General features: G+C 40.5%; 2 protein-coding genes across 3 annotated transcripts in view; both read left to right on the forward strand.

The window, feature by feature from the left end:
• Nucleotides 1-6380: 6380 nt before the first annotated feature.
• On the forward strand, nt 6381-8856 carry LOC146583595 (SUN domain-containing protein 2-like). Of its 2 annotated transcripts, none has more exons than XM_085281034.1 (9): nt 6381-6480; nt 6895-6985; nt 7113-7267; nt 7370-7425; nt 7541-7676; nt 7764-7891; nt 7994-8167; nt 8263-8352; nt 8549-8856. In XM_085281034.1, the coding sequence occupies exons 2-9, from the start codon at nt 6897-6899 to the stop codon at nt 8669-8671; spliced, it is 951 nt and encodes a 316-aa protein (XP_085137160.1). In that variant the 5' UTR covers nt 6381-6480; nt 6895-6896; the 3' UTR covers nt 8672-8856. The 2 variants fall into 2 exon arrangements, with proteins under 2 accessions (XP_085137160.1, XP_085137151.1); XM_085281025.1 differs by lacking the exon at nt 6381-6480 and adding an exon at nt 6657-6767.
• A 13559-nt stretch (nt 8857-22415) lies between these two features.
• The window catches only part of LOC146583596 (SMAD family member 3), a 30726-nt gene continuing 27544 nt past the window's right edge, over nt 22416-25597 (forward strand). The window contains exon 1 of the mRNA XM_085274165.1: nt 22416-23150. Coding sequence (XP_085130291.1) covers nt 22948-23150 — 203 coding nt within the window. The 5' untranslated portion in view covers nt 22416-22947. The remainder of the gene's footprint in view (nt 23151-25597) is intronic.

Here is a 25597-nt window from a genome sequence, read left to right on the forward strand (position 1 = left end):
ACCGTGGTAGATCAGGACATGTGTCCTCGGGTCTTCAGCTCTTTTGGGGGTCCGTGAACTGGCCGGGCCTCCTGGACTTTGCTCTGTCAGCCTTTGGGCCCCAGGGGCCGTTATTGCAGTTTCCCACCCTCATTGTTTGTCTCACGCTCACCACACACACACACACACACACACACACACACACACACACGTTTGTGTATCTATTTTTTCCCCTTTCAGGTGCTGTTTGTCTTTGTTGCAGATGCAGCAGTTGATGACCCGTTCCACTTTATTTGTGCTTTGACCTTTTAGTCTTATCGATTCACCTATTTTTTCTCCTTTTTTCCTTCTCTTTTCTCTGCCTCTCAGCTTTGGCATTGTTACATGATACATATATAAAAATAAAAATGAAAACAAATTATGACGATCAGTTAATCAAGTGCATTCGATTAGCAGGATCTAGCTGCTTACTGACCCTCTTTATTCCTTTAGAAGCAGTAAGAGTGGACTTAGTTATTTTACACATTTAATGACGTCCCCTTTAAAGTCCTGTCCAGAGCTTTCAGATTTCTATACATTGTGCAGTTTAAAAATGGAAGTAAATCCCAATATAGAGATTTTCTTTTTACATTTTCTTCCTTTTGTCTTCCCATTCACCTTTTAAATAAAAGCATTTAAAGAACTCATTAATTATACACTGAAAATAATAATATAATGGACCTGCCCATAGGCCTTTCATCCTTCTCAGTATAATTATTATGTTTAATGCTCTAACTGGCTGCATTCGTGACATCTGCAATCTGTGGTAACGGCTTCATTTGTGAGCAAGACTAAACTGAACCTGAACACAAGAAAGTGCAGGGCTGCATCAGACAGCCCCAAACGGCTGGAGACATTAAACGTGACTCTTTCATCTCTTTTCCTTTCTTCTTTTCTTTCAAAGACATTATCCCTCATATCAAAGCATGTTACTGAACTGCAGCAGCCATCTAAAGCCACAAAGCCTCGTTGTCCGACCCCATTTGAGCCAGTCAGAGGTATAACATCCATTTTTCTTCTCTCACCCTTTGTCTCAAGGAAGGTGTTAAAAACAAAAATAAAAAGGTGGAATTGAGAGAGCCCCTGCAGCTCTAAGGGTAACATGTTGGAAACTGAAGAAATCATTTTCAACCCATCGAACTGACAAGAGAAGATAACTCCTCTACTGTCAATCAAACCGAGGTGGAGGTGAGAAAACTATGTTGGCCTGTCAGGGTGCTAGTGTTACAAGTACTAGCCTGAGCCCTAAAGGCAACACAACCATCGCTACTGATGTTCTTGAGATAACTGAAGGAGTTGTCAACACATGCCCTGCAGTGCTACGTTCAAATCTGATTTCTCCCTCTCTGTCTGTGTTTCTTTGTGCTATTACATTTTCATCTATAATGTGCTGGAAAGTCCTGAAAATCAAGACATCTTCAAAACCTAAGGAGAACTTTTTTTTTCTTTTTAACTAAAACTCAAACCACAGAAATGTTGGCACCAGGGTTTGCATTGCATTGCACCTAAAAAACAATGGAATACTGTGCATATTGCAGATATTACATGCCAGTTATCCTTGCATCTACAGTGCAATTCTGACTTTACTAGAACAATTATTTTTCAGAGGCCTTTAAAATCACGCCTAAAATTCAAACATGACCCATTTCACCCTTTAAAACACCCTGACACAGGCACACTGTAATCAGTTTAGTTATTTGGTTTCCTGTCTCTGAGGCAGATCTTCAGAGCAGTAAGGAAATCCATCATACTCATGACATCCAGTAGAGCAAGGACATTTGACAAGAGTTTGAAAAGTAATTTTAAAACATCTGTGATTTTAATTAAAAGTAAAATGTGAATATCACCCGCGGCTGTGGGATGTGGCTGTGGCTCAACAGCATGGTGAGAGTTGAAGCTGGAGGGTTCAGGGTGGAGGGCAATACCAGAAGAAGCTGGGCTGGTAAAGCTGGGGAGTATTTTATAATCCGGTTGTTCAGTCTGACGTCACTAGCCGTGTCTGGGTCTAAACTCCGCTGCAGGTCCATATATCAAACGATCACTGTGGCATTACTGAGAGTTGAAAAACTGTCTAAAGTCTTTCTTCTTTAATAAAATGATCAGCGTTCTGCTCTACCAGGTGTAACAATTGAGTTTAACATCCAGGCATCCATGAAAACGGAATTTATGACATTTAACGGAGTTAGAAGTTAGCATGAAGTTAGCTCGCTAGCTTCTATCTAAATACAATATAGCATGTCCTGACTGCTGGGTTTTGGAAACAAATTAAAACGTACAGCTCTGTTATCACTTCCAGCATAAATGAAGACAGAAAACTAAACAGCAGTGACGTTTGTAGGGTTACTGAAGTTGGGCTAGCTGGTATATAATGATGTGCTACGTGACCGCTAGCGACACAGCTATGTTAGCATAATATAAACAAGCTAACTTTTTTTCCACTCGATAAAAGTTAACGTGAGTGTTCTCGGTGGTCAGGAACAAATGTAATCGCATGGCAGGATGCTGTAAAAGGACCAAACTTCAGCCAGGAGAACAACTGAGATAATCCATCCACAATACGAGGTTAGTCATTCATATACTGCTGCATGGGCTGGGCTGTAGTTACATCCTAAGGTTTTAAAAACTGAGCTTAAATAAATGATTAGCGGTAATAAAAGCCGAGGGAGGTCAACAGTGATCACTGACTGTTTTAGGAGCTTTTTGAGATCAAATAGAAGAAAATACATAACATTAAACATGTTAACAACACAAAAGCCATATTAAACGCAGACTACTTTAGACCCGGAAGTAGGATTCGTCGCGTCATCACTGAACAACCGGATTCTCCTTCTCTTGCAGTACTGCGCCGGGACCAGGAGGAGGCAGTATAAGGAACAGCCACCAACGCTGCAGGGGCCATGCTGGGTAACCACTGAGAAGTTGCAGCATATACAGGGAGTGCAGAATTATTAGGCAAATGAGTATTTTGTCCACATCATCCTCTTCATGCATGTTGTCTTACTCCAAGCTGTATAGGCTCGAAAGCCTACTACCAATTAAGCATATTAGGTGATGTGCATCTCTGTAATGAGAAGGGGTGTGGTCTAATGACATCAACACCCTATATCAGGTGTGTATAATTATTAGGCAACTTCCTTTCCTTTGGCAAAATGGGTCAAAAGAAGGACTTGACAGGCTCAGAAAAGTCAAAAATAGTGAGATATCTTGCAGAGGGATGCAGCAGTCTCAAAATTGCAAAGCTTCTGAAGCGTGACCATTGAACAATCAAGCGTTTCATTCAAAATAGTCAACAGGGTCGCAAGAAGCGTGTGGAAAAACCAAGGCGCAAAATAACTGCCCATGAACTGAGAAAAGTCAAGCGTGCAGCTGCCAAGATGCCACTTGCCACCAGTTTGGCCATATTTCAGAGCTGCAACATCACTGGAGTGCCCAAAAGCACAAGGTGTGCAATACTCAGAGACATGGCCAAGGTAAGAAAGGCTGAAAGACGACCACCACTGAACAAGACACACAAGCTGAAACGTCAAGACTGGGCCAAGAAATATCTCAAGACTGGTTTTTCTAAGGTTTTATGGACTGATGAAATGAGAGTGAGTCTTGATGGGCCAGATGGATGGGCCCGTGGCTGGATGGTAAAGGGCAGAGCTCCAGTCCGACTCAGACGCCAGCAAGGTGGAGGTGGAGTACTGGTTTGGGCTGGTATCATCAAAGATGAGCTTGTGGGGCCTTTTCGGGTTGAGGATGGCGTCAAGCTCAACTCCCAGTCCTCCTGCCAGTTTCTGGAAGACACCTTCTTCAAGCAGTGGTACAGGAAGAAGTCTGCATCGTTCAAGAAAAACATGATTTCCATGCAGGACAATGCTGCATCACACGCGTCCAAGTACTCCACAGCGTGGCTGGCAAGAAAGGGTATAAAAGAAGAAAAACTAATGACATGGCCTCCTTGTTCACCTGATCTGAACCCCATTGAGAACCTGTGGTCCATCATCAAATGTGAGATTTACAAGGAGGGAAAACAGTACACCTCTCTGAACAGTGTCTGGGAGGCTGTGGTTGCTGCTGCACGCAATGTTGATGGTGAACAGATCAAAACACTGACAGAATCCATGGATGGCAGGCTTTTGAGTGTCCTTGCAAAGAAAGGTGGCTATATTGGTCGCTGATTTGTTTTTGTTTTGTTTTTGAATGTCAGAAATGTATATTTGTGAATGTGGAGATGTTATATTGGTTTCACTGGTAAAAATAAATAATTGAAATGGGTATATATTTGTTTTTTTGTTAAGTTGCCTAATAATTATGCACAGTAATAGTCACCTGCACACAGATATCCCCCTAAAATAGCTAAAACTACAAACAAACTACAAACTACTTCCAAAAACATTCAGCTTTGATATCAATGAGTTTTTTGGGTTCATTGAGAACATGGTTGTTGTTCAATAATAAACTTATTCCTCAAAAATACAACTTGCCTAATAATTCTGCACTCCCTGTAGTGAGAAAATAACAAAAGAAACATGCAAACAACGCTGCTACAGCCCACAGAAGGCATTTATACTAGTGTATCCACTGGAAATAGATTTTTCTAAAAGGAGCAAAAGAAATGAATTTTAAAAAAATTTAATTCTTGTTAAACTTTATAATGTCTCTATTTAGAAATAGTTTCACTTGTTGTATAAACTAAACACAATCCAACCTTTAATAGTGTTGTTAGTAATACTTATGTTTACCTCTACTGTTTCATATCAAAATGCTGTCTAAGAAATGTTGATTCATGTAAATAGACACTGTTAGTGAGTTTTTATCTTTGTTCAGCAGGCACTTGCTGCTCACTGTGCAACTGGCGAGTTTTTGCTGCCACCATGTGGCACGAGTGTAATAAGGCATGTAATGTTTCCGTCTCAACAGCAGACCTGTGTGGTACACAAAAACAAAACAAAACATTGTTTAAGTGTATATCCATTTTCAACCTCTTACAGAATTTCCCAGATAAACCTTAACCCACAGCTGAGATTATAATTAAATTAACAGCTAAAACCTTGATATGAACATAACAATTAATAATATGTCACCACCTTCCCCATTAGGCATATAACAGCCCTGCACACTGGGCTTACATCATACTTTAATCAAGATATCATTATTATTTAATCACATTCGCTCAACAGTGTCACACAAATATGACACATACTTGAAGTGACCTGTTCAGCATTTCATAAATCATATTTTTTTTTAAAAACAAATCAAAATATAACAAAACATATTAAACATGAATATGTACCAGTTAGCATAACTTATATTTGGTTTTAATGAGAGTTAGGCATGCTCAATTGCTCAATACTGGCATGTTAAATAAAAAAATAAAGAAAAATAAATATGTTTCAGTTAACCAGTATAATGAATCAGAAACGGAACGGTGATTCTGATAACAGGCCTCGCTCAGAGCTTGTTCACAGTCTGATCTTGCTGTGTTTGGTTGGTCAGAGCAATATACTGGAGCCACTAATCTCAGAGAATGTCTGACTTATGAAATGTATGATTTAATAAAAGGAAGTTGCAAAAAATAAATATAAATAATTAATTGGTGTTTGACAAACACAGAGTGCTAAGAGTGCACTCACACTGAGGCATGTCAGCAGCCACAGATCTGAGTATTCCAACCAAATCAACAGCCTTTGTGAATAAAGAGAAAAAGGTACAATTGCACTACCAGCGGCTATTTTCCTTTATTACAATCATATAGACCTAACAATTTATCTTTCTGACAATGTAGGTTGCTTACTCAACCAAATAAAATATTATATATCTCATAAAGTAATTAAAGCTCATTAATCCTGAAAAATCTTAATCTTTTTTCTTCTCCTAAAGACGAACAACATACTTTATGTCTAAAGTCCTCCTACTCTGTGGGATTTTATGAGCATGTCTGCTGCACATCATACGCTGCAAACAGAAAAGTGGATGAGACTGAGAGTAAAATTCCAATGTGACTCATAATTGCACATTATGTCAAATATACCAGCCTGCTATTTGCATTTACAGGGCAACTAAAACCCTCAGAGAACATATGCATAGAAGAGCAAGCATTTCTTAGTGGCTGATATCAATTCTCACTCGCCTGAGCCCCATTCACACACTCATGACAATATGCAAACCACTGTATTGCTGCAGTTGAGCAATGCGAGAGGTATGAGCACTCTGGTTGTTGGAGTTGTTATCAGACTATATAAATCATGGACACAAACAAAAGAGATCTGCCTCATAAGGGTTCTGCATGGAAAAAAGAGGACACTAAATTGATTTCACAGCTCATCGCAATTTATTCCAACTTTTTTTCCTCTTTCCTGCTCGTAAACAAACGGTCACCTAGGCAACCGGAGCCTCGGACATCCGCATGGGACCGGCTGGCAGCTGCATAGCGATGTGCGAGGACCAAATAGCTTCCAGTGTGTACGCAGCTTAATGGTAAGTAGTGTCGAATCACGTCAACATAAGAGAGATTAAAGCTGGAACATTTGAAGAGCATTTCAACCCAACCCAGATATTGTACCTACCGTTAGCGGAGTTGTTTACCTTCTGTGCGCATGCGCTAGGAACACGTGTACGTCATAAGGTGGAAAGAGCAAAGCATTTCGTATGACGTCAAAAATTCGCAAGATTAACTTAGCAGCAAGAAGTCTCGATAGGACAGCATTAACTGCAACGAATCCCGTTTATCTGACTTTACTGATTATTCTGATTATTTGGTGAAAGTAAGTACCAAATCTTTAAAATATGATTTCCCAAAGAAGGCAACAAGGTCTGTAAGATTTTGTTGCACAATATATGTTCTATATTTGTATTTAAAAAAACAATTCTTTCCATATTTGTCTTTCACAGCTATGCTGAAAAGAAGCAGTCGGTTACAGTCTAATGGCTATTATAATAGCACCGGCGAACCAGTCATCTCCTATAAGGAGAGACTGTATAGGTAAGTGTTTGTATGCATATTTTTTTGCTGTCAAACGTGTGTATACACCCATGTCATGTATGCTTTCATTAAACAGTCAGCAGTTCTCAAGCAGACTTTTGTTCTCATTTGGTTTTATTTCATTCAGAGTTTTCAAAAGGCGTCGATTTCATTTCCGAAACGGCGAAGAACGTCACTTTGAACATGACTTGGAGCATAAAATTTGCACAAGTGACGCGGAGCCTGGATGTGGCTCAACAAAAAGAAAGACATTTCTCCTCATCTTTCTGGTCTTCTCTTTTGGTAAATGATCCCTTTCCACAAACCATTACATCCTCTCCAGTAGCAATATGTGATTTTCTTTTGAATTAACGTCTTATCACATGATTTCTCTTCATCCACCAGGTCTACTCTTCAGTCTGGCAGTTTTCACCGGCATCCCCTCTGTCATCATGACAAAGGTATGGCGTACTTATGCAGTTTAGAAGAACAATAAAAGGAAAACAATCCTGAACAGAAAGTAATATTGTAAAGGTGTTTACATTAAACATAAACAAATTCTTTTTGCAATTATAGATATTCACTACAAGCTCCAAGCAGGCTTGGAAACAACTCGAGGAGCTTCAAAGTGAACTGGCCAGTCTGAAAGAGAAAATAGACTTTCTAGTTCCGGTGGCAGACAGGATGCCAAACTTTGCCCTGGAGTCACTCGGTAAGTCAGAAACTCAAACTGTCAGTTAGGTCCAAAGAAAATATGTTGTTGTTTTGGAATTTCTTTCTCACTGTTTTTTATCTATAGGAGCTAGAATAATTTACGATAAGACGTCAGAAAGCTATCCCCCTGATAAACCGGTGCTACGAATCTTTGGTTTCACGTTGATTTGTCCCAACCAGCGACCATACAGAAGCCCAAGAATCCTTCTTGAGGTAAAAAAAACGTATTCCACAAAGCAAAATATGTCATGATATAACAGCCCGACTGCTTTGCCCTTTACTCAACTCTATTTTCCTTTTGGTTCCCCTCTTTAGGGCCGGGCACCAATGCTTCCAGGTCAGTGCTGGGCATTTGGTGGTAGCCAGGGACAGATTTCAATTGGCCTGGCCCAATACATCACGATCAGCCACGTGTCACTGGGGCACATACCACAGATGCTATCTCCATATCTGACCGTGTCAAGTGCGCCCAGGAAGTTTTCAGTATTTGTAAGTCACAGATTCCTCAGTACCACACGATTGAACTTCTGCATACATTACAGTGTGTTATAGAAAAACTTGATATGCATCTCTTTGTGTCTCAGGGAAATCAACATGCTGAGGATCCAGTCATTTATCTGGGTACCTTTCAATATGACCCAAAGGGAGGGCCGCTTCAAACATTTAAGATAGCCGTGAGTCCACTGTGTCATTGTTCACATGCACATACACTTTTTTTTTTACCAACTTTTTAGAAAATAATAATTGTAGATTATCCCCTATATCCTCTTGTAGTAATGATCATATCTCTGATTTTACCATCTTGTCACCTTTTTAACAGTCACATTGGTTTTGTTCAACTAACTGTTATTTATCTTTCTTGTCTCACAGGAATCTAACATCAGTGTGGTGAAGTACGTGACACTACGGATTCATGACAACTGGGGCAACTCCCAGTACTCGTGTATCTACAGTTTTAGAGTTCATGGCAAACTAGCATGGCATGAACACTAAAACTGTGGAGACATGCAGGACTGTGGTGGAGTTAAGTATAAATGGAAAAAGAGAGAAACATCCGTCCTCCACGTAACTCTAGTTAACAGTTTGTAGTCTGATGCGCCTCACACCCAGCCGGTCGTCATATTGTTGGGGTTTTCTCTCTTTCCTTTTTCTTTTTTAATTAAATATTTTTCATTTCATTTCATTTCATTTCATTTCATTTATTTAATTTAATTTATTAAAACATTGCTTTAAAAAAAATCATGTGTGTCCTTTGAAAGTTCTTAAATGACTGTGTATATTATGATACAAAATTACTAATTACAAAACACCTCGAACAATCTGTTTAGATTTCACGTACTGAACAGTAAGACAGATGAAAAGCACTAGAGCCACACGGTTTTCCCCTTAATAAAATTCAAGTCTGTGTTGAATATGACAGACTTATACTGTGAAATAGGATTTAAGGATTAATGAGGAGACTTGAGGTTTGAATGGGTTTTCAGGTGTACAAAGGTGGCTTACTACTTACCCTGGGTACCACTGTTACCATCATAACTTTTGCTGCAGATTTATTCTAAACAATAAGAATTTATAGATGTATATATCACTAAAAACTGATATTTGATATGTATATCCACATAATTATGGATTATTATCATATATATATATAATATTATGCAAAAAGACAGACTGTATTTTAAAAGAAAATACGTGAAGAAACACATTATATTAGATTTTTATTTCAAATATGACAAAATGCTGATTTTACAGCAGTAAAATTATTCTATCTCTGCACTTTAAACATTTAACAGCCTTTCTTCCTTGCACAGAGTGGATAGTCAAACAAACTGACTAATCATAAATACATTTTATACAAAGTTATATTTATGTTATGAAGCTGCCAGTTTTAAATAATCTGAGGCCACGCCTTCTCAATTCAGACTGGCCTATAAAAGAGCTTCAACCGAGGCAGGGAAAATAAGATGGCCACCACAGAGGCAACCTGCGAACACTTTGCTGCATTAGTGCTTCTCAACAATTTATTACTTTATTCTTTTGTTTTTATTACTTTTTTATTATAGCACTAGGAATAAACAATAAGATAAGGATTCTGGATCTGGATCAGCACCATGATGCAAACTTGTGGTCAGAGTATTGACTGTGTTCTGGAGCAGGCATAAAATGTCACTGTGCATGTGTGCGTGCATCTCCACCACCACTATAACAAAGGTATGGCAAACAGACCCACTTTCTAATAAAATATATATATGTTCATAAAATTATTGACAATATAAGCATTTAAGCACAACTGGATCTAAAAAAGCACTTATCCCAGTGTTCCAAGTTGATGAAAATCACCCAACAGGAAAGCAGCTGGGCATTCAGAAATATGATGTTAATCAAATCCTTCTGAATTAACCATCTAACACGGCAAAAATGAGCAGATGAAAAGCCAAAAATTCCAGCAGGCGGTGCTGGACCAAGGCCAGGAAGATCGTGAAGGACCTCAGCCATCCCAACAACGGACTGTTCTCTCTGTTGAGGTCAGGAAAGCGATTCCGCTCCCTGAAGACCAACACAGAGAGACTGAGGAGGAGCTTCTTCCCGCAGGCGATACGGTCTCTCAATCACACCACCACACAGTACTGACCCACACATATGGTTCTTACACACACACTGGACATTCTGGACTTTGTTTTCACTTCATCACTTAAATCAAGACACAAATGTGGATTGCACAACACTGGACATTATATTTCTTCATTTCCATTTAATACTTGTACAGCTGTTGTTATTGTATATATATATATTTATATTTCTTCACACATTCTTATATACTTCTATACTGTGTATTGTGTATTTTGTTGTACAGTTATTTTATTTTCAACTTTAACTTATATATTTTATCTTATTCTTTCCCAGTTAAATTTACCCTTCATTCTAATTTGTGTTGTACAGTTATTTCATTTTTAACTTAAATTTTTATATTTTATTTTATTTTATTCCTTCCTAGTTAAATTTACCCTTTTTAATTTTCATATTTATTTCCTATCTTATTCATAGCCTTTTCTTTTTTTCTTTAGGTCACGAGCAGTTGTGTAAGCATTTCACTGCATATCGTACTGTGTATGACTGTGTACGTGACAAATAAAATTTGAATTTGAATTTGAAATCTATTCATAGGTTCACAATTTGGGCTGCGGTTCCCCCTGATTGTGCAACGGTGTTAACCATCAGCAAAACCACATATAAACCGCTCTGTGTTTAAGAATTGCAACGCTTATGCTATTCTTCTGATTTAGGATTATTTGGATGATGAGTTGGCGACACAGTTCTTATCTTCCTGCATTTCTCCAAAAACACACAAAACTGCCAAGGTTGAAGCTGGCACATGTACTCATACACACACACACCCTCAAACACTCAGACATTACAACAGCTATGTCTACTATTCAAACTGCTTTTCTCATACTGATCAAACATATTTTGATTTATATCCTTATGAATAAAATTTTTTCACTATTTGGAAATAGAGAAAAGCTCTATTTTAGCACTCTGATCATTTTTACTCACATAAGGCTGAATATTGAGACCTTTTACTGTCTCTTAGCTGTGATGTGGATGGGCGGGGACTTCAATCGCTTTCTACGCCTCTGTCAGTGCGCCCCAGGGCAGCTGTGGCTACAATGTAGCTTGCCATCACCAGTGTATGTGTGAATAGGTGGATGACGAAATGTAGTGTAAAGTGCTTTGGGGTCCATAGGGACTAAGCAAAGCGCTATACAAATACAGGCCATTTACCATTTACGCCAGGTCACATGACAAAATTAAACAGCTTGTGATGGACAGAGTTACCATAACAGACAAGACATAGAAAAACGTAATTTGTGCCAGTATAATTTTATTTTATGAGAAACAAATTAAAAATGTGACCAAGATACTAACATTAAACTAAAAACTGATCAGAACAGCTTTGGCTGAGCTCTTTACATTTATGTATGGGCTTTTTTTGTTAGGATGCCTGGGTCGTTGACCCAGGGTTTTTGAGTTTATTATGTTATTTATAATTTCTAGTCTTTGGGTTTTTGTTAGAGTTCTGTCTTATGGTTTGTCTCTGTGTAATCCTTAGTTGCTGTCTCCCCTGTCTGCTATATCCCCGTGTCCAGTCAGTGTCTGTGTCTGCCCTGGTCCCACGTCTCTGTTCCCTCTGTTGTAGTGCCTGCATGTGAATCTGTGTCTTTGTTCAGTCTGTGTTATGTGTTTCCTGTTTTACTTTGAAGGTCTCTGTCTTATCTCAGTGTGTTCACGTTACGCTTCCTTGTCTTGTCAGTTCTGATTTGCCGCAGCTGTGTTTCCCTCCTGTTGTCCATTCCCTGATTGCTCCCTCTATGTATTTAAGCCCTGTGTTTCAGTTTGTCATTGTTGTGATCTACCTTTATCTTGCTGTGTGTTTTGGCTGCATAGGTGTATTTTGTAGTCTTAGTTTTTGTTACCCTTTTGAGTTCAGCATTAAAGCTGTTTTGAGTTACTTTCTGTCTCCGGAGTCTGCACTTTGGGTCCTTCTCCTGCCTGCACACAGCCGTCACATAACATTTTTGCTGTCATCATGTAGCTGAAGTGAAATAAGACATGTAATGTTTCAGCCTCAACAGCAGACCTGTGTGGTATAAACAAACAATTATTAAACATATTTTAAGAGGCTTGAAACACAGCTGGGGGGGTTGGTGAGGCCAAACGTCATAACGAGGTACTTAAAGTGTCCCAGGTGAGTGTTGAAAGCAGTTTTCCATTTATCCCCTTCTCGAAGGCAGACCAGATGATAGGCATTGTGGAGGTCGAGTTTAGAAAAGATTGTGGCACCTGCTGTAGCTCAAAGGCGTATGCTATCAGCTAGCACTTATTCTTAACAGTTTTTAATTTAACCCCCGAAAATCAATGCAGGAGCGCAGGGTTTTATCCTTCTTATCAACAAAGAAGAATCCCGCCCCGAGGGGAGATGTGGATTGCCGAATAATGCCTGCTGCAAGTGAGTCCGTTATATAGTGCTCCATAGCCCCGTGCTCAGGCTTTGAGAAACTGTACAAGCAACTGTTTGGAAAGGAAGCGCTAGGGAGAAGACCTATACAAAAGTAATAGGGATGGTGAGGCGGGAGCGGCAAGGCCCGATCCTTACTAAACACTTGGGAGAGAACATGGTATTCAGTGTGAACCGCAGAGAGGTCAGTGATAACCTCTGCTGGGTTAGTGGCTACAATGTTAGGTACAGCCAACCTTAAACACTGCTTGTAGCACCTAACACTCCACCCTTGCTGCTTTAGGGGCATTTAGTACTTACTTTCGCCAAATAATAAAAAATAATCAATCAAATAAATACAGAAAAACATGGATTTGTTGTAGTCAGTGCTCCTGCTGCTACTTACAGCTGACCGAACTTTGCACTGACATCATAGCCCAGAAGTCTTTGATACATCAAAGGCAAACGTATGATGTACACGTATTTCAAGCGCATGTGCGCAGGAGGTAAACAAATGCATCAGGTGTGAACAGATGACTGCGTTCGCTAACTGAAGGTACAGTATCTGGGTTGGGTTGAAATGCTCTTCAGATGTTCCAGCTTTAATCTCTTTGATGTGATTCGATACTAATTACCATTAAGCTTCATACACACTGGAAGCTATTTGCTCCTCACACATCCTTATGTAGCTGCCAGCTGGTCCCTTGCAGAATCCCAAGGCTCCAGTTCACTAGTTGACCCTCTCTTTACAAGCAGGTCACATGTCAATATTCTTCCCTGTTCTTGGCAGACTCTTCAGTCAGTCTGTTGAATGTTTTTGCCTGCTCAGTGTAGTGGGGAATGCAACTGCTTGACACTGAAATGTTCCTGCTTCCATTCTTGCTGGAGGCACAAAAGTATCCAGTCAAGCACGTAGACTGACTCCAGTTTTACAAGTAAGCACCCAAAAAAAGCTGCTACTATTAATCTTATTTATCTTAAATTGGTTAAACATCCATCTCGAGGAAAATTTTAGTTTAATGTCTTCTTTTTTGCATGTTTTTCGGTAATGCAGAACCCTTATTAAGCAGACCTCTTTTGTTCGTGTCCATGACTTATACGTTACACATTTTTAAAGGCTTATGGAGTCTGATAACAACTCCAACAGCCAGAGTGCTCCTTCCTCTCGCATTGCTCAGCTGCAGCAATACAGTGTTAGCCCAGGGACATTCTTTGCATATTGTCATGGGGTGTGTGAATGGGGCTTAGGCGATTGAGAAATGATATCAGCCACAAAGAAAAGCAATGGTCTGTGACCAAATGCTTGCTCTTCTATGCATATGTTCTCTGAGATTGAGGGCTTTAGTTGCCATATAAATGCAAATAGCAGGCTGGTATATTTGACATAATGTGCAATTATGAGTCAAATTGGGATTTTACTCAGTCTCATCCACTTTTCTGTTTGCTGATGTGCATACTGGAGCATACTAAAATCCCACAGAGTAGCAGGACTTTAGACATAAAGATGGCTGATCGTCTTTAGGAGGGGAAAGAAAGATTAAGACCCTATGTCCAGGATTAATGAGCTTTAATTATTTTATGAGATAAAATACTGACGATGTGTGCTGCTGGTAAAGTTTCTGGGCTGCCTTTCCTCATAAAAGCCATCCCTCAAGATTCTCTCCATATAAAGCAATGCAATATCAGGGACTATAACATCTAGTCCTTTTACTGAATCATGAGATATATAATATTCTGTTTGGTTGAGTAAGTAGCCTACATTGTCAGAAAGATGATTTATTAGGTATATATGATTGTAATAACGGAAAATAACCTCTGGGTGGTGCAATTTCACCTTTTTCCACCCTCTGGTTAGAATACTCAGATCCTACTCTGTGTCAGGGATGAGTTGATGCCCGAAGTGGGGAACTTTAAGTAAGAGGGGAGCGGGAGATCGACAGACCGATTGGTGCTATGGCTGCAGTGACACGAATCCTGTACCAGTCCGTCATGGTAAAGAGAGCGCGAAGCTCTTAATTTAGCGGTCGGTCTGTGTCCCGGCCGTCACAAATGGCCATGAGCTCTGGGTAGTGACGGAAAGAACAAGATCAGGGATACAAGCGGCGGAAATGAGCTTTCTGCGAAGGATGACTGGCCACTTTCTTAGAGATAGGGTGATGTCCCACTGGGAGGAGGCCCCTAGGCAGACCCAGGAGAGATTATATCTCTCGGCTGGCCTGGGAACGCCTTGGTGTTGCTCCAGACAAGCCCGAGAAGGGAACTAGGGAGAGAAGTGGTCTGGCCTTCTCTGCTTAGGCTATTGCCCCCTGCGACCTGGTCCTATATAAGCTGAGGAAAATGGTTGGATGGAATTCGATGGTTTGATTTTGTCAGACCCTTAAAAGGCCAACCCTGGGTTTAAGTCCAAGAGCAGTGGTGCTGACTGAAGGAGTCATGGTTACTGAAATTAATTCTTGGATCTTTCTTTGTGCCCCCATTAATTTACACAGACTCACCAACATTGGACAGCAGGAGACTAGAAAAATGTTATCTGATGTGATGAGTCTCGATTTCTGTTCACTTGTTACTGCATCTCAGTTCAGTAGGGAGCTTTGAGTTGTGGTGGAGTGACAGGTTCACTTCCAACCCACAAATCTGTAGCAACTCTGTCATGCTGTCAATATGAAGAAAAATGTCTGAGGAAATGTTGTTGAATCTGTGCCACTAGCGTTCAAATGGTCGTTGAATGTAAGTCCCAAAGTCTGTAAAAACAGAATTTTTTCCTGGCATAGCCAGTTAGTTTGATCATTTACTGCATTGTATTTTCCCATTTCGGCGCTACACTCTTGGTCTCCTGGTACCTTATTTCTGGTTTGTGGTGTCCGCATATGATGTCCACATATACCTCACTGAGGTGTCACTGTTGAGTAAAGTTGAAAAAAGAGACTTGGTTGAAGCAACAGCTGTTCAAGTGTTAATTATTAAGATTGCTGTGCTAAGGGCTCAACAGTTGCTTTACACTGGAGTAAATTTAGAGTCATTAGTGAAAGGAGCTGATGATAGGAGGACCAGAATCATGCTGTTATACTATATGCAGCAGTCATTTTAGACACATAGATCATTGAAAGCTGTTTAAACAATGGGAATTCGCTGACTGAGTCACTTCAAATCACCTCATGAGTCACAGAGTTAAGTTCATTTAATGTGAATAAACAAGTTCAATAAAGTGAATGATGACTGAAAAATTGTTCGCTTTACTCTGAGAAACATAAAATGCCATTTACTTCCTGTTATTATATCAGTTTAATGACCTACTTTTACATTTGCTACAAAGTACCTACTGCCTATTCTTTTTTAAACTACTTTATAGTAAGTACTACCTATTTACTATTACTTATAGGTGAAAAGTTCCTGCAGGAAACTGACTAAATGGAGAATATCATGTTCCCTTCATCCCTTTTGAAGTTTTCTGAACCCTCAAAATACACATCTGGTAATATAATCATCATGTTTCTTTTGAAACAGTATAGTTATCTGAGAAAAATGAGTTTAAGGATAACTGAGCTTTATACGTTGTAAAGGAGTATGAAAATAAGTCAGAATTCTAGATTAATCTGATTTTGCTCAAAGTAATACTTTTAGACTTAATTAAGAGAACTGATTAGTTCCTTCATTGAATATCAAGTATATGTGTTAAACTGTGGGTATGTCAATATGATGAGAAATCGGTTGTAAAGCTTATTTTATCTGACTTTCTGTCATCAAATATGTCTACGTTCAGTGGATTATTCTTCCAATTATATTTGGCCACATACTCTGCTACTTATCAAGTTTAGCACATCCCGAATTACAAGTGAAAGTACTCTAATAAGGCTGTTAGAGGATACCTAATGACTCCGTGTGTCATATGGCACAGTATTCAGTACTCTTTGCCTCCAAACAGTGTCTCAAACTGAGTGACCTTAACTCAATATCCTGTCTGCTATCAATGAGATTATGCAGGCATGCTAACAAAAGGAAATTTGCTCTCACAGGGATTGACCAACAGCCATTTATAGTGACTCATGACTCAGAGGTAAGTCATGGCAGCGCTGCCTCAGACGACACTGTACAAGCTTGCATTTTATAATAAGTCATAGTAGGAACAACGGGTTATCACCAGGGCTATCGTTTTTTACGGTGAGTCATAGCTCAAGTGGAGATAAACTTTTCACTGCAGATACAAAGACTAGGTTTACCACAGCTATATAAGGAAAGAGAAAAGACCCACCTGGACTGTGAGTCATGTGTGTTTATGTAGTACCAGGGAGAAGTCGTATGAGCAGAGTCACACAGTGCTGATGAGCAACAAACATGAGTCTGTGGTACCAGTCAGGACACTCACACGGACCCATTTCCCTGCAGGGTCATCCTGTCAATCCTACTTGAAAAACTAAAAGGAAATATTTATTACTGAGTTCCTATCCTTTGTTTTTCTGGGAATATCTAACAAATAGTTTAAAATTAAATATACTGAACTTTTATTTTGAGAAAAACAACAGCAGCTACTATTGGGCAGTAAAGTTCATAATTCAGCGGGTGTAGGGGGTAATATAAGCAGTTATTACCATTTTACATTTGCGCTGAGAGGAAATCTATCTCAGGAAGCTTGGCTTTATGGGAAATGTTCTTTGCTTCTGCTTTATTTTACCAATTTGAGTCATTGTGCCATCAGACAGTGAAGTTTTATTCCTATTGCCCATTTCAAACAAATAACATGCATTCAAAATGCCGTGGCTGGCAAAAAGAGACATTACAATGACTTTAATTTATTAATTTGATTTTTTAAATTCATAGCAGCAATATTGGGTTGTTCTGGGGTTTATTTGTCATCTAATGTAAACATTCTGTATAATAAAAAACTGCTTCTCTAGCAATGCAAAAATAAAGAAAGGCAACACAATCTCATAGGTTTTGGATGTTATGTGGAGCATGTTGCCTCATTAGAAGGTCCTGGGTTTGAATCCACGTTCTGGCCGTTACCTTTCTGTGTGGGGGTTGCATATTCTTTCCAGGTACTCGAGCGTCCTCACACAGTCCATAGACATGCAGTTAGTGTGAGCAAGTTAATTAGTGATTCTAAATCACCCGTAGGCGTGAATGGGAGCGTGAATGGTTGTCTCTCTCTGTGTAAGCCCTGCGACAGACTGGCAACCTAGCCAGGGTGTACCCTGCCTCATGCCTGGGATAGGCTCCAGCCCTCCCGTGAGCCTAAATTGGATAAACAGAAGAGAATAGGCAAGCAGTCTTGTTGAACATATTGAGTAATAACTTACAGTACAAGATGTTTAAAAAAAAGACAGTCATTGTCGCAACAAATGTCCCTAGAGCTACTTGGCAGTTTCTCTAATTTAAGGAGATGAGATCAGACGTTAGGATTGCAGAAGTGTCGTTATAAAAAGGTGTCACTACAAAGCGTGCTCACTAAAAAAGTCCTACGACCAAGTTTAAAGTTTAACATGACTTTATTTGGAGGAAAAGTGGGTCTGCACACAATGGACGGATCAGCATACATTCAAAATTGTGTCCAGATTTTATTTAGGAGTATATGAGGAGAACCATAGTAAATGACCCCCCGTCCCCCCAAAAAACAAAACCCGCATGTTTTTGAATTATCAACTCAAGACTAAATTCTGACCCCTTAGCCCAACTAAAATACTATTGCCGGACCTGAAGACAGCTGCTCTATTAAGGCATTGCAGAAATAGTGAATTGAAACAGCTCTGCAAAAATGAACCTTCCTAATTTAATCATCATCAGTGTGCAATTCTCATAAGCAGCTACAGGAAATGGAGGTTGTTGCCGCTTTCTATGAGTTATATTGGCGAGAGTTCACTTGTGTGATTGTTTATTAACCTGCATTGTGTGTTAGTTCAGTCAGATTGAACGCTGCAAATATTTTAAAAAGAATGTACTCTCAAGTTTTTCTTGCAATTGTGTGATTCTAGTAACTGCAAACAACCAATAAGGGCATGCTTATGAAGACTGACTATGAAGATTTAGCCGAGTGACTGGCAATTAGACTGAGATGAAAAATAGCTGCCTTCCTGTTATTCATAGCAGAGTGACTTGCGCAACAGCACAAAGTTTCAAAAGATCTGTCACAAGGGATTTGGACCGAACACCATTTCCTGTGTTTGAGTAGATGAGCTGGTAAAAAGAGTGACGTCACACACAAAATAAGTGCCGGAACAAAACAATCTGTATACCAATGTGGAAACAGAGTCACTTTTGATGGGTCTGCATACAAAAGTGAAAGCACAAGCAGGCACAACGAACTGTCATTTATAGAGTAGTGAAGTGAGAAAGGAAGGGCCTACTGCATGTGGAAGGGTGTGTGTGGGTTTGCCTGTGTGTGCGTGATAGTTATGGTGTTGATTGGTACACCATGTGCTCGCTCTACCATCCCTGGAGGAGCTGTCATAAGCTGTTGAACGATTGATGGCTCTCTCAGAGGGAAAACACAGTGTCCTGTTATTGCCAAGAGGATCAGTGTTAACACTTTTATATGGCACCCCTGAGCTCTGTTCACTCATGAACTGGTATATGTCAAACACGCACAAACAAACACATGCAGGCAGTCACGCCAACTTTGTATATGTTAGTGGTTCTCAGGGGGAGAAGCTGGTGTGACGGATCAGGAGAAGGAATTAAAAAAAAAAGAAGTCAAAGAATATTGCACCATTTTTAAAACTAAAATTAAACTTGTTCCTTTTTCATTTTTAATAACAGAAAAAAAGGTTTTTGGAAGATTATATACGTTTTTTTTCTCTCTAGCAGGGCATGCCAAAAAAACTTTGAGAGTCTGTGGTGAAACAATGGTGAATGGTAGATTTTGCGCATTTAGTTTGAGAAAGATGTGTATAATCTTCATGGCCAGGTAAAATATTGTCTTTTAAAATTATTTATTTCGTTTTTAACACCTAAAAATGTGTAATCTTCTGACATAATAATTGTGGATTTTATTGTAAAATCATACACAGGGTTGTTATAAAGTGATCTCCTTTGACAAACTATGAACAGTAAAATATGTAACATTTGGAGCAATCACTCTATTTCATGGTCTGGTTTTACTAGTTTTATTAGTAATCCATTGCGTTCGAGCTGCAACACTTCTGTGAGGGGTTTTTAAGCAGGATTTGTGACATTTACCTACATTTTTTTGTGTATTTTTGTTGCTTTTCAAACATCTGTAGCAACTGTCAAATACAAAATTTTATATGTGATTATCCAAAACCAGGACCTTCTGAAAAAACTCTAAACAGTATATGTTACAAAAATCTGCAGAACATAACCAACAGAAAAAGATCTGTGTTTATTGTGTCCAATATATAACTTTTAAATTGATTTTTTTAATTTACTGAAATAAAAGTGTGCGATAATTTTAGATGTAGTTGGGGTTGGTACACATGAGCGATGAATTAAACTTTCTAGGGGATGCTGACTGTATTTAAGCAGTTATTTACATCTAAGTTCAAATGATAATCTTCAGCATCTGTCTTTTTAAAATTGGCTAATAACTGGTCATCTGCTTCCTTATCACATCCATCCAGACTCCCACAGTTTGAATGCCTCTCCACTGGGACATTATGACGTCAAAGACCCACCCACACCCACACACACACACTGGACCAAGTCCCCTGAGGTTGCTGCCAGCACAATGTCATTATCATCCATCGGACTGCAGTGGCCACTGCCCATTGAGTCTCGCTGACGTTCCTTTTGTGCTCAGTAATTCTTCTCACAGAAGCCCACAACTCCACCCCCAACCCCCACCCGTACACCCGTCCTCCCGCCTGTCTACTGCGGCCCATCTGTAATCCCATCCCCCCGCCCCGCACCCCCATATCCGCTCCGTCTCGGCCTGCACTTCTCCAAAACAAACCAGCTGTCTTGGCCGGTCGTGTCCCTGGGGGCGTAAACAGGTGTCGAGAGGGCCGCGGGGCCTCAGCGTGTGACACACGGCCACACGCTCCTCCAGCCTTCTCCTCCAACCTGCCAACCCACCACAGAGCGAGAGAGTGGTGTGTTTTACACTTTTGTGGACTTGATTGTTACTACAGACAAGGAGCTGTTGATATCTGGGACTGCACATAAAACCTAATCTCTACAGGTCAAAGCAGCTGCTCACACTAAGTGCTTGTGATAGTTTCCTCACATTCATTGATCTGAGAAGTCCTTTGTTTATTTTTTAGAAAATCTTTGCTCAAGGGTGAGAATTCATTTAACAAAGATATCATGTATGAAGAAACCTTGACATGCCTGTAGCAGATATAAAAATACACACTGCTGTGCAACCAAAATAGATGAAAGGAGACGGGTATGTCCTGCTGAGCTTAAAGCCAGCTGTATTTTTAGCACAAACTTCACACTGTGCATAGGAGTGGAGGAGGGGGCTTGCTGGCTGAATGCAGGTCAATGCGCCTGTACACACATACCAAAATGGTAACAGCAGGTCAATGCCACTATAGTTGTATAATTCTGAACAGTCAGTGGAGGCAGTGAGCAAATATTGGCACCTCACTACCATCACTATCCTCATATATGCGTCCACTGTGGGCCATTTGAATTCCAGCTGTGTAAGTTCTTCTTCTGTGTGACTATAGAAAATTTGTAAACTAAATCCAAGCAAGTGCACCGGCTTCTTTGTGCAGAGCGTTCACATTTTACGACTCTTTCAAGTGCCTGCTAATAAGATACCCGACTTTGGAAACTGTGCTTGAAAGCAGTAAAGTCTTTCTTTTGAAGCTGCAGGAACAAAGGCAGCTTCACACCCTAAACAGTCCCGCTATCACTCTCTCTGCGGTGAGCTCAGCGGCACTGCACGGCCCATTGTACATCTGCCACTTGACTCCTTGACACTGAAACAGGGAGTGTGTGTGAAAGGTGGTGTGGTGGAGGTGTTTAGGCCTACATGTGCATGTGTCAAGCTGTACTTGTGCTTTAGTGGAGCTGAGCCAAGCTGCAAAGCCAAACTGCCACCTCGTTGATTCCTGTGTTCACATGTAAAACAAGCTGAGGCAAGTTAGTGGCTCATCTCTTGCATTCATGTACGACTCCTATCACCTTCCATCTTTACAGCAGCTCCAGAGTTATTCACCCATCTGGAGACAAAACAAGCCAGTAGCAATTACTGGAAACCCTTTGCGCTAGAGATGCTGAATGTCAAACCTCAAGCCTTTATTCAACAAAAACATAGGCACGGCTGTATTCTTATGCAACCTTGGTTATGTGGCTGACAGCCAGGCAATTAAGCATATGTGGATTTCTAAAAGTAAAATGGAAAAAGAAGCATAGAGTATGTTTTCCAGCTGAAGTTGGAAACCTACACTTATTTTTAAAAAGAACAGCTCTTTTGATTATAATTATGTCTCACAGTCTAAACTGAAACACAACAGAGCCAACGTTTTTTTTATTTTATTTAGACAGCTCCACTGTCCTATACAGCCTACTGAAACAAAAGGAAAACAGAAGGAAAACAAGGACCTAATTTCATCAGAAATTTTGAAGTGAAGTCACATGCAAAAGAACAAAAACTGCCCAGTGTTACATAACTAAATCAAGTGATCTGTTGTGACTGCTTATTTAGACACAGCCACGTGGAGGTTTATCAGCAATAACAGGGAAAAGGATGGAGATTGCGCAATATCAGCGAAACACATTTGGCCAGCTGCTCACACTGGCCTTTCATGGGTCTGCTGTGCAGTCTAAAGTCTGAATTGAGACTCTCAGCAGCAGCTCATGCATTTGCATTTGATGCAGACTCTTAGCAGACTTCAGTCGGAGGCTCCAGCACCCGCGGATGACTCTGAACTTAACCAAAAACTTTGCTCGTGGAAGGCTAGAGCATTCAGAGACGTAAAAAACCTATCACGACGCTTTCGTTTCTGCCTTAGAGCTAGCGACGCAGTTTTGGGTGTGAGTCAAGTGAGGTGTGTTTAGACTAGCTCTGGCCTGAAAGAGTGCAGACGGAACTAGGTTTTCTGGCGGAGTAGCACTAAATCCACAGCGCAACAGACTACCGGTGCACAGTTCACGGCTGAGCTCGAGACAGACGGAGCGAGTCCGCTAAAAGTGGTCGGTGCGACTCCGAGATGTGTTTTGTGTGACATTAAAAACAACAACAACAGCAGCAGTTTGTCTTTACTCCCGTCGTCTCCACTACTCGGAGCGCTTTAGGGACAATTGTTCCTCCGTGTTTTTTCCAAACTGACGGACTTCTCGACACTGGACTGACTTCAGCTGAACTCAAAAGATGTCAATTTTGCCTTTCACTCCCCCCATTGTCAAACGACTTTTGGGCTGGAAGAAGGGAGAGCAGAACGGCCAGGAGGAGAAGTGGTGTGAAAAAGCGGTGAAGAGCCTGGTGAAGAAGCTGAAGAAGACGGGACAACTGGACGAACTGGAGAAAGCCATCACCACCCAGAATATCAACACGAAATGCATCACTATACCGCGGTAAGGAGAGTTTGAGCGTTGACCGTGAAATCAGCATCCTAGCTAGCTGTACACTTAGTAGCTTCCCCGGGGGGTTATTACTTCAGCTGATTTCATTACAGCTTTGTTACAGAAAACTCAAAAAGGTTTCTTCCCTGGTTTCTGTCATCCTCGGCGCCTTGCACATGTATGGCATCATTGCTCGACTTGAGAAGTTGACATTTCCACTTCCTTTCTGGCGTCAATATTTCAAACTGTTGATTTCCTTTACGTGTTTATTGTGCAGCAACATGGTGGCTAAGGTGCTGCTTAACGAGCTAGCGTTGGACCATGAGCAGAGCTAGCAGATCATGTCTGAAACATCTCGGTGGCGAGCTGCTGGGGCATCATGCTGTCATCGTGTGCACACTTCACTTTAAGCGAGCAGCCTTCAGCACTTTCTTATTATCACATCAGCATTCAGCTGAGGGTGTTTTGCTGAGAATAAAAAGGGTACAGTCCATGCATTAACTAGCCAGCAGAGCACATGCAGTGCAAAAGCATTAATGGAGTCCAAGTTATATAACTTGGCCTTAATCTGGGACGCTTTCTAGCGTTCTTAGTGCGTAGGCGAGCCCGTGGAGCTGGCTTCTTCTTGCTCTGTCTGCACAGCCATTTGTCCATCAACACATTATTTAGAACAAATAACCAACAGTGGCATTTGTCAGTAAATCACAGCTGGTAGCTTCTGTGAGTCACTTCTCTCCTGAGCAGTCATTCTCCTCCCTCGATGAGAGGCTGTGCTTGTAAAAGCCTCTGAGGTGCACAATGTAAACACAAATCATGGATTTTACCCCTGCCACTCTTTAAAATGTATGTGTGGTATTACTGCAGTGTTGATTTTTCAAGTAACTCTCAGTTGCCGGTTGTTTTAGTACACCTTAATCCACCCAATGAGCAGAGATTAACTGATTCGTCAACTTGAAAGTTCTTGTCCGTTACATGGATAATCAATTTGAGTCATTTTGCATACTCACATGTGTCAGCTTACGTGATGTGGTTTTTAAGGGGCATCCCTTTAAGATAAGATACTTGGCATATAATTAACACCCGTGTCAGTAATAAAAAGCTTTGTCAGTATCTACAGATGGAGAATGCCTCCAGTCTGTTGTGCAGAAGAAGCGAGTAGTCTGCAGCCTCCAAAATAGCTATAAAGAGCCTGTTACACGTCCCTATAACAGTTCTAAAAACTGAACATGATACATTTTGCTTTGGAGATGTCATATCAAATTGAATTAGTTTTAACCAGGTCCAACTGCAGCGAAAGAAAATGGATGGATGGACAGGTGGAACTTGTATTAAAAGTACAGTGTGTGCTCACATGTATTTTACTTCTTCTGCTTTCTCTACTTTTACAACTAAACTCTCCAGACCTTTGCTTGCATCTGCAAAATCTCACTAGTGTTTGTGGGCTATTCAGATTTAATAGCATACTGTCAGATGAAAATTGAGCCTCAGTGGGGCACTCCCACATTCTTCATTGCCACAAGTGTGCATATCACGGCTTGCACAGGCCTGGGCCAGCGTTTAGAATTAAGCCTACCCAGAAAGTTAAATAATGTTTGTCATGATCCAGGTTTCATATTTCCCACCACTAATGCAGAAGGGAAGAGGTGGAGTGCATTAAGATGACCCCAGATCAGAGCTGGCTGTCAGTGTTGGCTAACAGAGTCCCTGGAGAGCTGCTGTTTCTATTAATTCCCCCACGTTTTGGCTTGCTGACAGCAGCTGCTTGCATGTTCAGGCCTGTCCACAGGGAGGTCAGATTCTATCTCTCTGACACATGAACTCCCTGTTCAAGCTCATTGCTACCCGTCTTAATGGTGGTTTGCAGTGATGCTGAGTCGAAGGAAGCGGGCTCTGTGTATATTGATTGAATCAATAGTTGTATATGGTGGGGGAATAGCAGGAAAATTATATCACATCTCAGTGGTGTACATTGAGATAGAGTTATGGGGAAAGAAAGGATCAGATCTCAGCGGGCCAAGTGACAGAATATTATATTGAAATCTCAAGGCTATTTTTTTTTTTCCTGTCGTGTCAAGCACACTTATTTCTTTTTGTGTATGTGAGTTTGGTCTGTCAGATGAATCTTCGAATCAGCTGGGGAGCTTTGGGAAAGACTAGTTGTTTTTGAATGGCTGCAATCTGCTAGATAACACTAGCACACAATTACAGGACTATCTGTGGAAACTGTATAACAGCTTGGTGAGTTTGGTGGTTAAGTTATTTTTGGGTTGGAGGTCATTGACGTGGTCAGTGGGGCTGCATGTAGGTGTAGGTGTGCCTTTATCTTATGAAAAAAACATTAGTCATGTTCCCAGTTGAGGTCAAAACAAAGTATTGCAGGCTTTGACTGTTACTCAGAGAGTGCCATTGCTCTACTTGCCTTTTAGTGGTTTTTGACAATGAGCAGCTTTACTCATTTA

The sequence above is a fragment of the Mchenga conophoros genome, linkage group LG1, assembly GCF_057382185.1.
Source record: "Mchenga conophoros isolate Kocher_MC1m ecotype Shallow Benthic linkage group LG1, M_conophoros_male_GT1.1, whole genome shotgun sequence".
In the NCBI taxonomy this organism is placed as follows: Eukaryota; Metazoa; Chordata; class Actinopteri; order Cichliformes; family Cichlidae; genus Mchenga; species Mchenga conophoros.

What these genes read in the sequence shown, in the direction of transcription:
- LOC146583595 (XM_085281034.1), top strand. Translation starts at nt 6,897, where the DNA reads ATGCTGAAAAGAAGCAGTCGGTTACAGTCTAATGGCTATTATAATAGC. An exon ending in CCAGGAAGTTTTCAGTATTT is followed by an intron (nt 8,168 to 8,262) that starts GTAAGTCACAGA and finishes TTTGTGTCTCAG; the next exon opens with GGAAATCAACATGCTGAGGA. An exon ending in TTCAAACATTTAAGATAGCC is followed by an intron (nt 8,353 to 8,548) that starts GTGAGTCCACTG and finishes CTTGTCTCACAG; the next exon opens with GAATCTAACATCAGTGTGGT.